This window comes from Anoplophora glabripennis, unplaced genomic scaffold, assembly GCF_000390285.2.
Source record: "Anoplophora glabripennis isolate ALB-LARVAE unplaced genomic scaffold, Agla_2.0 scaffold281, whole genome shotgun sequence".
In the NCBI taxonomy this organism is placed as follows: Eukaryota; Metazoa; Arthropoda; class Insecta; order Coleoptera; family Cerambycidae; genus Anoplophora; species Anoplophora glabripennis.
The window spans coordinates 319,419-332,536 of NW_019416549.1; the positions used below are offsets into that span (position 1 = coordinate 319,419).

The window sequence follows — 13,118 nt, forward strand, 5'->3', positions numbered from 1 at the left end:
CCAATAATTTTTTGCTCTACTTTGCATCAAAAATGGTCCTACTATAGCGGAATATTTATTTTGTTAATCGTAGTATTTATAAATATATTATATAATCAGCAAAAAATGTGTTCAAAATTTTTTTAAGTATGGGGGTTCCTCAAAAATATCGAAATGTTATTTTTTTAATTTTGTATATTAATTTCAGTTACTTATTAAAAGTTTGAAATAACACATTGAACGGTAAACACAAGAATTTGTTATTAATGCTATAAAATAAGTGCTTGCACAATGCAAGTTAATAAATTAGTTTATTTTAGGTATTTTTACACCAATAATAACTCCAAAATACACCGTTTACACTTGGAAATGAGGTACTGTTTAAAGTGTAAATAGTGAATGTGAAAGAACTGTTATAAAAAATTTTCCATTGGTCTTGCCTAATATACAGTTTTACAAAATCATTTTCGAGCCAAAGCTGTCTAGATATATTATTTCATGTTCGCAAATTCTTCAACAATTCACTTCACATTCACAATGGTTGTGAAGTAAAAGTTAATGTGAAAAATAATGTTGACACTGAATCAAAAGAAGCAAACTCAAATTATTACACATAGAAGAACTGAATATGCACCTCGGTCAAAATTAAAATTTACACTTTCGTGGCCTCGTCATGCCAAACAAAGCAGATATCCATAATAATGTAACTTTTTGACCTTGATACATAAGTTGCCACTACTTACTTCCAAATTCTATAAAAATTAACTTTTCTAATACTGTTTATAGCAAGTTAATAAGGTAATTTTACCGAAATTAATGTTTGCGACTTTGTCACATTTTGTCATGATTTTAGAAATTTTTAATATATGTACCCATTTTATTGCAATATTGAGAAAACATAAAAATTATGTTATTGCAAATAGAAAACTCAAAATTAGTTTAAAATTTGTTTGCTAATTTTATTATAATATTGAAAACGTTACTGTTTGGCAATAATTATTGGCAAAAAAACATAAAAATTATGTTGTTGCTAAAAACGAATGATTTTATTTGCCGTGTTTTGTTAAGGAATATTTAAAAAACTTTCCTTATGAAATTAAGGACAATAATCCCTCAGCACCCCCTTAAATTTATGAAACCATTGCGTTTACTCATCACCTGTCGCAGGACAACTTCTACACTACAAATCCTTGAAGTCCACATCGGTGGTGTGCTTGTGCTATCGTGGCTCCTCTTTTTTATGTAAGTCCGTGGGTGGGGTAACACTCATTTTGTGACTGGGAGGCGGCGGGCCCGGCCCCGGCCCCGTTCTGAGGTGCATCAGTGCCGGATCTTTGGGCCTCAGCTGACTGGGGTGGTGCGGTGCCCCGTAGGCACTGAAAAAGTTCGCCCTCTCCTCCTGCACCCTCATCGCGTCGACAAGGGGGTTGTAACCGTACCGGTAGAACGGATCTGTGGGTGGGGTCCAGTGGGTGGTAGGCGTGTGGTAGGGATGAGGGGGGAGGGCGTGGGGCATCATCCTTGTACGGTCTAGCATAGTGGGCGGCCCTGGCGGGGGCGGTAGGCTGCCCGGGTGCCTCAAGAACGGATTGTGATACCTACAAAAACTTTTCTTCAGTAATTGCTCTTCCGGGCGGTATCTGTAATTCATTTAAAATGTTTCTTATATGCTGGTACAGTTGCAGACTTTCGCATGTTAAGTGCACGCAAAATTTCATATTTTTCTATGGTTAGTAAGACTAGAACATACAAGGCGAGACATTACTGCGACAAAGCACAATAACTTCTGATATAAAAAAAAATGTTCATGTTAAAGTTGAAGGGGATTTAAGATATTTTCAAATACATGGTGTTTGTCAATTTGGAGTTTCCCTTTTATCATGATACAAAAGAAAAACTAAATTTTTAATTTAGATAAGTCTGGATCTGCCTAAAGAAAATGTTTACTAGTTATTGCGGGTATAATTCAATAATGGTCAAAACATTAGTTCGCAGAGTAGTTGCTTCCCACAATATAGTCAATTAAGAAGTTCCTTGTCATCACTGCTTTCATTCACACAAGCTATCACTCTGCATATTCACAACACAGTGCATACTGCTAGAAAGATTTTCCTTCAAATTATTTCCATGGCATTTTCTATTTGCATAATTTCTACATTAGACTCAAATAACTTCACAAGTAAAAATCTTATGGATTACAATATGGCAACCTTAGCCATGGTCTATTCAGCTGTTGAGAAATTCATCATTGCGATAACACTACTTTTCACGTCTAAAAAGAGGTGGATTGCAATCACCTAAGAACTACTAGGTGGCGCAAAAGTCATCACCCTATCGGAAGATGCTACAATTTTTGCAAATGGAGGTAAATGTCAGTTCTGCTGTGACATTTGTGATGTAAACACATACAAAATACACGTCAGTAAAACATGAATTGCTATACTCCTCAAGAACGCGGAATAATTGTTTCGATTTTTTTGCGTAATAATTTGTCAGTGGTGTTGGCGCAGCGTGAATTTAGACATAGATTTCCCAGTCGTCGGACACCAACTGGGCAAACACTACGGCGTTTAGCTGCTCGCCTAGAAGAGTATGGGACAACACGAGATGCTGTCAAGTCTGGGCAGCCCCAGAGCAGCCGTTCTACAGAGAATATCGCGGCTGTGGCTGAAGATGTCGCAGAGGACCCCAGAGTATCAATCAGACGACGTGCCAATGCAATTGGGCATCAATCGGCGGTCTTTACAGAGAATTTTGGTGAAAGACTTGAAGATGTTCCCTTACTAAGTGCAGACAGTGCATCAGCTGCTAGCCGTTAACCGCCAAGCGCGTGTAATCTACGCTCAAGCCATCCTGAACCTCGACCACGAGGAAGACAACTTTTCATCAAAAATCATCATGAGCAACGAGGCCCATTTCCATCTCTGTGGATACATGAATAAGCAGAATTGTCGCTTCTGGGGCACCAAAAATCCGCGTATAACACACGAAGAGTCATTACACCTGCTCAAAGTTACTGTATGGTGTGGTGTTTACGCGGGAGGCGTCATCGGGCCTTATTTTTTCAAAAACGCCGCGGGCCAAACGACTACTGTGAACGGCGAGCGCTACAGAGCCATGCTCAACGACTTTCTCCTACCTCAACTGGACGAATTGGGACTGAAGAACATGTGGTTCTAACAGGATGGAGCAACGGCGCATACTGTACGACCCATAACCGAAATTCTGAGGGCTGCATTTCCGAGTCGCCTAATCTCTCGTTTTGATGATTTGCACTGGCCGGCAAGATCGCCCGATTTAACCGTTCTAGACTTCTTTTTGTGGGGTTTCTTGAAGTCATGAATCTATGTCAACAAGCCTCAGACACTTGAAGACTTTTCTTTTACTAAAAAAATTACAGTCAAAGAACATCGGGTGACAACTTTTGCGCCGCCTTGTACAATAATTGTCTTACCAGTCGAAAAATGTCCTAAAGTAAAAGTTGTTCAGCTCACTGAGAGAAACCAGTTGCTTACGTAGGATTTGACCTTGATTTCACCTTGAAAGTTAATTAAAGGTCAACTTCTGAAATTCAAATAAGACCTCCCTATTTTTAACCTTGGAAATGGACTCAAAAGAAAATTTTACTTACATCCGGAAGGGATCACAACTTTGACCTTGAAGTTAAGGTCAAGGTCACAAGGGGTTTAAATGATTCGTCACCCTTGAAGCAGCCTTGGAATAAGATGTTGATCTGCAGAATCGATGGGATTTACATCTCAAGGTACTACTCAAGCACGACCTTCGATTCGTCTTTGATCTCCACTTTGTCAAGGTCATTTGAAGGTCGACTATACAAAATTGACCTTCACCTCTACAAATGTTGCTATGGATTTTAGGATCGATGAACTTGGTATCATCATAAATAGTGGTGTGATACTTTTATTTTTTATTGCTAAGGTGACAAGAAAACGAAACGAAAACAATCGCGATGCTTTCGCAGCAGTTTGTCGACACTCCCCATATACAGGTCAGTCACAACACATACCAACTTCAGAAATATTAAATCACATTGTCTCCCGTTTTAAAAAATGATTCCTTCCCGATTATTTCTGCAAAACGCTAACCCAAGTTTAGGTTAAAGTACGTGATAGTCGTTTTTCTTGTAGAGCCTGATTGGATAATTAAAAAAGAGCTTCGGTAGCTGGAAGGTGCCTTAACCTTAAAACACTTCTTTGCAACTAATCTTACTCCCCTTTAACTTTTTTTCTATCTGGAATAATGTTATTGTACTCTTATCACATTAACAACCTTGTATAAACATACATTTATTTTTTAATTTGTTAAAATAAAATCAAGGCATAAACCTCTGTATGACTAATAAGTTAAATGTATGATTACAAAAAATGTTCAATTCAATCCAAAAAACTATTTCCAATTTCATGAAATGTAATTTAAAAGCACTTAAATTTACTGTAATTTTTAAAACACCTACCTTGGATCTGTTCTGGCCATCATATCTTCCTCTTTAACTCTCGGTTCTTCCTTAACCCTTATCTCCGATATATCGCCGTTTCTCAACGGCGACCTATCTCTCATCAATGGCTGAAGCTGTTTGGCTGACTCCGCAAGTCTTTGCTCCTGCAGTAGTCTCTCCCTTTCACGTTCCCTCTGCCTCTCCAATTCTCTCTTCTCCATCTCGCGTTTCTCTCTCTCTCTTCTTTCTCTCTCCCTCTGTTCTTGCTGCTGCTTGATAAAAAACATCCGTGGTAAAATACGAATTATTAAATGCAATGACTTAATCAAACCTGTTGCTCCAGCCTCCTCTGTTTCTCTTCTCTTTCTCTCCTCTCTCTTTCCTCTCTTTCTCTTCTAAGTCTCTCACGTTCCCTTTCTTCCCTTTCTCTAGCTTCGCGCTCCCTTTGTTCCAGGACTGGATCGGGCTTAATGGTCCAAGGGGCCGGGCCTGGTGGAGCAAGGCCAGGTAAAGTAGGCGGTAGCGGATTTACAGCGGGTGGAAAATTGGGTATACTTCTTTGTAGTGACCTCCAGGGGTCGTGATGGAGCGGTCCTAGACCGAGGTGGCTCTCTCTAGTGGCGAAGGGTGACATGGAGAAGGGAGAAGTGCTGGCCGGCCCGAGGGGACCTGCCCCGTAACGGGTGAAGGGGGATATGGCAGAGCCTGTAAATGGGGATTTGCCTGCAAAAAAAATTTACTGAATAACTCAGAAACCACTTGAATACCTGACGAATGATATTTGTAATTTTTATGCAGGGTGTTTTGTATCACAATTCCTGCATAAATACAGAGGTTTCATAGATAATTACAAGCTACGTGATCAATTATTTTGTTTGAAACAGTAATTTTAGCCTTCACGATGGACCTACTGGCAGAGAGCAACCTACAAATCTGTAGGTACTACGGCATGATTAATATCGATATCCCACAGAGTACTTGTTTTCCACAATATTATTAATAGAACGAGATTGTTGGCATAAAAAAAATGTGATTTCATACAAAAACAATACTTACCTAAATGACCGGGTGGTGTTGTAAACAGAGAACCGGGATGGTGGGGCTGATCGTAGCCTGGAGGACGATGGGTGGCCAACGTTGGAGGAAACGGTGACAATTCGTGCGGTGGCCTCTGAGAATGTACGCTTGGAGAAAATAGATGCGTCGGCGGCCTCAACAGATCTGTGGGTGGCTTCGCGGCCGTTATGCTGCCTTTAGCTTCGCCGCTTTTCTGCTGGTGGTGGTAGATTTCCCACGCCACTCTGACGTGCATGGCGTTCCACCTGCCAGTTTTCTACAATTGATAATTATTAAATGTTGCATTGTTCACTTAACCACTTAGGTGGAGGTAATGTAAGATAAGAAAAGCAATAATCCGCAAACGGCCTCTTTATTCAAATAAAATGGAATGGAATAAAAAACAAGAGAGCCATCAAATTTCTAAATTTCAGCAGACTTTTACTTTTAATTAGGCAAATCATTATCTCAAATTTCATCAGTAGGTATCTCTAGAGATATTTTGGAAATTCTGATTATTTTTTAAATTTCAATACTGTACATCTTCCTAGAACTTTTTTTTTGTTTTTTAATCACCCAAAACTGAAATTTAATGTTTGGCCAATTAATACTGAAACACGTTTTGACATTAAAATTGCCCAAAAAAAGTTACAAAACTGTTCTGATACTTAGGAGCCACACTGTAATAAAGTCTGCGTCGAATATCATTTCAAAAGCAAGCTACAATGCATCTTTTTCAGGATATGTCAATTTATGGCATGGATTTATTTACGATTAAAACACTGCTCTGTGATCAGTACATTTTGCTAACGAGCTTGCTTATGAAATATTGATGAGTTTAAGTTAGACAGATAACTAGTTCAACAAAATTAATGATACTGAGGCAGTTTCCTTCGACTGTAAATAAAATAGAAAAGTTTATTTGTATCTTTTAAATATTGGTGTTGCTTAAAATATTTAAATTCAATAAGTATTTTTTTCTTCAATTTCAAATTTTATTTTGTCTTATCTGATATCACTGGCAAAAAACGGAAAATTACTACATATCTGTCAGCAAACTGATGGTAAGATATACCCAACAGCAATTTTTGCTTCTGGCACTAAATGCGCCACATTCTATTTGATGACTGAAGGAAAGCACTGTTTTCGGCTTGGGTGATTTTTCAGTTCATATATCAAAATTCGACATGTGAAACAAATTTTTTAATATAATTTATTTGGCGAAAAGGCTAATTAAATAGACAGGATATTCTGATTTATAGGCATACAAGTGACTAACTCAAGTTCAGGAAAAAAACAAATGCAACTCAATTTCTATTTTACAAATATACACTAAAAAGGCAAGTTTGGAAATATAAGATTTTTAAATCCTAAGTACTACACTCTTTGAAATGGCCTACTGCTATTTAGTTTTCAATTATAAAAATACTATTTGTACAAGAAGTGTAAATCGTTCTTTTTTACATAAATTATGAAAAAATAAAAATAAAACATAAAATAATGATTGGACAATTAAAATCATTGAAAATATATCTGGAACTGTTACATTATTAATTAATTTAGTTTTTTTCATACAAATGTAAACAATAATGAATTTTTATGAAAATTAAGTGATCTTGAGACTAATACAATTTTTCAAAAATCTCCAAGAAAAAAAATCCTAGCAGGATTGGTATTGGCAATTTCCAAATATTTGCATTCTTAGAGTATGTAAACAGCATAAAATTTAAGTTCCATTTTTTTTTATTTGTTTTTATTCACTGAATTTATTTTATTTTATTTACTTTAAATAGGAACACTCTTCAAATTGTTTCAGACTTTTGAGAACTATAACACATTTTAAAATGTTTGAGAGTTGAACAATGCCGAAGAAAAGCTAATTTGTGATCATTTCTTTGAAGTGTTTTTTACAAAAGTTTCGTGCTTAGATAGTTTTTTATTTAATCAACACAACAAAATCAGAAATTGTTGTGGAGCTTCTGTCTACGTAAACAATTTATCATATCACATATTGACTTACTATTGATCAATTAATGGAATTTTTAGGAATTTTTTTTTATTAAAATATGCGGTTTTATACTTTTTAAAATTAAATTATAAGTACAATTAAAAACAGATGTTGATGTTATTAAGAGATTATAATTATTATATCGATTAGTTAGGACACAATATTTGTAGATACTTGATATACAGGGTGTTAGAAGTTTGACTGCGTTATTTTTAACAGACGATAGAATACATTAAAATTGATAAAAGACTTATTTAAAGGTTTGGGTATTACTTGGGGTACTATTTATTAGCAACGATTTTTACATCAACTATTTTATTTACAGTCCGGCAGCCTTGATCATTTACAAAACTAATATCAGCGCCATCTATCCCTAGACCAACTAACCTTAATAACAGTAGGTACAGAAATCTAAGTTGGGGGTCAACCATAGAATATAAACTAAACAGAAGTGTAATAGACTCACAAATAATGACGAATTCTATCAAAAATAACCAAAAAACCTTATGACATGGGTCTTAAACTCAACCATTTCCGAGAAAAAAAATATCAAAATCTCCAACTTGATGTACAAAAGTTCGATTAATTAAGCAATATTGATATAACTGCCTGCATAGAATACCATAAAATACAATGTTTATCACTTTTTTGAACTTCTTTATGCTTAATTCTAAAAAATAATTAGCGTTGTAATAAATTTAAAATCCATATCGAGCAATGTGACAACGGCGCGGCGGATAACACGAGGTACTATAAGCTGTTCAGCAATACGCAATTCAGTTGGTATCTGGAATTGGACCGTGTCTGAGCGTTTTTTGCGTACCACTATTTCCTTTCCTTGAGATGTTTTCCAGCATGTGCGCGAAAATTGGATTGAAGGTGTCGTGCGTGCATCGAAAATGGCGGTGGACATTTTCAGTATATGTTGTAGTTTGTTTTGTACCTGTGCCTTTAAAAATTACTGAATTTTGCTTTTTGGGACCTAAATTATGATTATTTGGATGACGTAAATCTTTGGGTACTTTAATTACATATTTTTCAAATACGTAATTTGATTAAAAGTTAAGTTCCAGTTATAAGAGATTCATAATTACTAAAATTTCAGCTAAAATTTAAGCACAACACTATCTTCGTACTACAAAATCGATACATTTTATTTTATTTATTTAAAAACTGGAAAACAATTGTCTTGAAATTTACTAAATGATTCACAATAATAGTTGTTTACATTTTTCCCGTAGAACAAGTCTGCCGCGTGGATACATAGTATGCACCAGTTTGTGTAGCATTAGGTTAAGTGCTGTTGTAAAGAAACTCCTCAATATTAATACTCGCTATATTTTGAAAACTGATAATCTTACGCCCCTGTAATATATCACTGTTTTGTTCATTTATGATTACTCTATCTCATGCTGAAGTAATGGCAGTCAAACTTCTTACACCCTGTATATTATAATCTGTATAACTGATTAATTATATGTGTATCTTTGTGCAAATTATTTTATAAAAAATAAGTACATACAAACTCGAAGCTCATCAGTATTTCAATGGTATTTCATTATCTTAGCTGCTATAGTGCTAACACAAAAAAGTTTTGTAAAGTTATCTATGACAGAAAATGCCAATGTTGCTTATAATGAAATAATGTGACAGCTGGCAAAATCTAGCAACAGTCCGAAGGCTTTGATTTGAAAGGACAAGGTTACTAGAGCGACTGCTAAAGGATCAAAAGAAATTTGCTGGCTGTCCTTTCTTTACATACCTACTTCATTTTCAATTTTGAAACAATACGTTTTTACTGTTGAAATTTCTGAACGATAAAATTTCGAAGACACATTTGTCTTACACATGCACAGCATATTTCTCTTCTATTTAATGAGGTAGGGCACATTTATTTGACAATATGAGTATTAGGGTGGCCCAAAAAAATCCGAATTTTTTTTTTCGTCTCTTGTGAAAATATGTTAGTTTATCATATTTTAAGAGCCCCTCAAAAAATCAGCTCAAAAAAAATTTTTTTTGAGGTCGCTCAAGAATTTTAAAAATTTCCAAAAATGTAAAAAATTTAATTTTCTTTTCTCATTATTTTATCATTTTCTAGGTTGAAAAAATCTCGATTCTGAAAATTTCAAATCGATATTTTAATTTCTCATTATTTTAACTTTCAAGGTAGTATGTATACCTAAAATGTTTTCGAGCAACCTCTAAAAATAAATATCAAGGAACTAATATTTTTTTTAATGAATTTAATGAACAAAAGAATAGAAATAAATCACGAGACACTTAAATTTAAAACAATTAAAAAATTATAAATATTTGATACTCGCAAGTGCAGCAGTAAATTTTGCCTCAAGAAATTTTTTAAGTATCTCGTGATTTATTTCTATTCTTTTGTTCACCAAATTCAATAAAAAAAAATTATTAATTCGTTGATATTTATTTTTAGAGGTCGCTCGAAAACATTTTAGGTACACTACTTTGAAAGTTAAAATAATTATGAGTGACCTTTAGAAATTAAAATATCAATTTGAAATTTTCAGAATCAAGATTTTTTCAACCTAGAAAATGATATAACGAGAAAAAAAAAATTTAAAAAAATTAAATTTTTGACGATTTTGGAAATTTTTAAAAATCTTGAGCGACCTCTAAAAAAATTTTTTTTGAGCTGATTTTTTGAGGGGGCTCTTAAAACATAAACTAACATATTTTCACAACACGAAAAAAAATTTTTTTTTTTGGGTTACCCTATAATGAATACATAGCTGTTGATATTGTTTTTGTTATTGTTAAACGTAAATTAGTGCTAATGGTATACATTAAAACAAAAATACCCATCCATCTATATTTTTCAAAATAAGAACTGCAAAATTTTGTCTAAGGATGAATCCATCACAATCAAAGGTCGTTCAACTCTCAAGTATTTTTAGATAGGCTAAAATACCCTAAACATTCCAATGTTCTACACTATATTTGAAATTTTCCCTCAGTGACATCACAATTTTAATATTTATAAGAGCTGAAGTCAAAACGATGCAGAGAAATTACCAGTCCCTTTTTTCTAATTCAATTTCTGAATGTAATAGTGTAAATGGAAACGAAACGACCGATGCTGGATAAAGTAAACTACCCTAAGTGAAACGATTGATGAGGTAAGTAAAGACAAAGCGATCATTAAGTAAGCAGCCAGTGGGGGCCGAAAGGGTATGGAGGAAGTATATCTGTTACGTACCACAATTTTAGGCTTGGTTGGGTCGTGGGCTGTCACCGACTGTGGACAAAGAAAAGCGTTAGGGGGGGTGGCAGAGCACATGCTAAAAGTTATAGCCGTTACAGCACACATTTAAATGGCATGCCGCATGCACACTATGAACAAGCAAGACACGTTTTGCTAAAATCGTTGCCGATTACGTAAGCAAAGTTCAGAACTATGTACACGAACACATGAATATCTGTAACAGCGAATAACCTGCGTCGTGGGAAACCATGAGGTGAAACGCGGAATATTTAGAATATATAAGAAATTACCTTCGGTTGGAACGTTGGTAGATGGTTGGGTGGCACGAATGGCGTCGGTCCACTCGTCAAGCCTGGGTGCATCAATCCTGGCGTGTAACCTGTATAACTAGGGGGGAGACCCATGTTTTGCCTGTAGAACGACGAGTCCACGCCTCCCAATTTGGGAATATCTTTGAACTGGAAATAAGTTTATATCAGAAATCGTTTTAACGGTTAATACCACTTGCAAAATTGCTGGCAAAAATGCAGTGTATTACCTCAAAATATGAATATTAAGATCATTACAATAATTAACTACTTTCAGGAAATGTTTTTTATACTCACACTACTTTCACTTCTCCTTGCCAGACGCTCCATGGGTGACATTGACTATGCAGAAGAAAATATGTGTTAAATAAGTTCAAAATGTCCGCTGACAATTTTACGAATGTAAATTTGCTATTGTTTTCTAAACAGTTAAAATGCTATTAATATAATTTTTTCTCTTCTTTTGGATCAGTAAAATATGCAGGATGTTTGGAAAAGTTTGTACAAAATTTAAGGAGATGAAAGTATAGCCAAAAATAGTAAAAAAGTTCCTATAAACATTGGCCATCCGAAGCACCGTTACTGTGGTTTGGCCCTCTAAAAAGGTCTTATCCTTTGGATATTGATTAAAATAACTTTCTTTCTGACTAAGATAAGGGAATGAAAATTGTAGGTAATAATCATACCATAAGGGTCTTTAACTATTATAAGTTTCATCAAAATCGGTTATAAATAAGGATAGTTTTCTAACTAACCTAAACCGAAATTTTTTTAATTTTTTCTATTCCTTTGAATTATCAAGCAAATAATATTATTTTTTAAAGAATTAAACTTTTTTGAAGAATTCTGCGTAGTTTAGTCAGAGTAAAACTATCCTTATGGTATAATTATTACCTACAATTTTCATTCTATTATCTTAATCAGAAAGAAAAGTTATTTTAAAAAGTATTCAAAGGATAAGACTCCTTTGGAGGTCCATATTGCAGTAACGGTGCTCCAGAGAACCAATGTTTATAGGAACTTTTTTTTACTATTTTTGCCTCTACTTTCACCTCCTTAAATTTTGTACCAACTTTTCCAAACTTTTCTATAGTATTATGTAATTCAGGATTGCTAGTACTTTTATTTTTCTTCTAGATTTGTCAACTACTTACAAACCCCCTTGTCTCTTATTTGTGTTTCTAATAGCTATAATATCAATTTGGAAAAGACATTACGAAATTCAACCACGATCAATTAATTCACATATTACTGCATTTTAAGGATCATCTTAAAGGTGTCATTCTTTTAAAAATAGAATCAATTAATTAAATTATTTAAACCAACTACATAATTATATAAAACAAATGGAGTGAATCTGCCATGGAAAGTAATTTTGAAAAAGTAGATTGCTTTTATACGACTTCGTGACATGGTTATTTTAAAGTCACCATATTATTTAGTCAATGCAGACAAAGCGCAAAACACTAAAACAATTTTCTCGAGTGTTTTTAAAAAATTTATAATCTTCGCATGATTTATTAAATATTAACTTATATTACCAACCGTATGTAAAAATTGTTTTTGCTGTTTTATAAAAAATAAATAAAGAGGATTGCTAATCTGATTGATGTGAAATATGTTTTAAAACCATTTCAAGAAATTTAATAAGAAGTTTAGTTACTTTTTTTAAAGATACTGACCTATTTTTGAAGAATTATATATCAATCTACTTGTGATATGACAACAGGGGGCTAGGTATACAAAAAATAAAGGACCCACGCCAATGTTAATTCAGTGATAACAAAAATGACCAAATATATCATTGCTTCATTCTACTATATTTATTTTAGTTTTCAATTTATTGGTCAAAATAGTTTTCTGGCCACCTTGAAAGAAACATTTTTAGTTTTACAATAGTATACTAGCAGCACAAAATCATTTACTGGCAATGAACAAATATAGTTTCTCAGACGTATTTGAATAAGTATATGTTTTTAGAGCATCTGACATGAAATGCCAAATGTTCACAACAGTTGACTTTTTTCTGCAAGAATACATGTAGAGCTTAGTATATTTTCAACAAATTAGTAGTGA

The 13,118-nt window shown here is 34.1% G+C and overlaps 1 protein-coding gene across 1 annotated transcript in view; it reads right to left on the reverse strand.

Moving 5' to 3' along the window:
- Window positions 1-4,449: 4,449 nt before the first annotated feature.
- Window positions 4,450-13,118, reverse strand: part of LOC108907092 (protein enabled homolog) — an 84,890-nt gene continuing 76,221 nt past the window's right edge. Inside the window, exons 6-9 of the mRNA XM_018710616.1 lie at window positions 11,025-11,192; window positions 5,492-5,768; window positions 4,767-5,158; window positions 4,450-4,707 (exon numbers count right to left, since the gene is read on the reverse strand). Coding sequence (XP_018566132.1) covers window positions 4,450-4,707; window positions 4,767-5,158; window positions 5,492-5,768; window positions 11,025-11,192 — 1,095 coding nt within the window. The remainder of the gene's footprint in view (window positions 4,708-4,766; window positions 5,159-5,491; window positions 5,769-11,024; window positions 11,193-13,118) is intronic.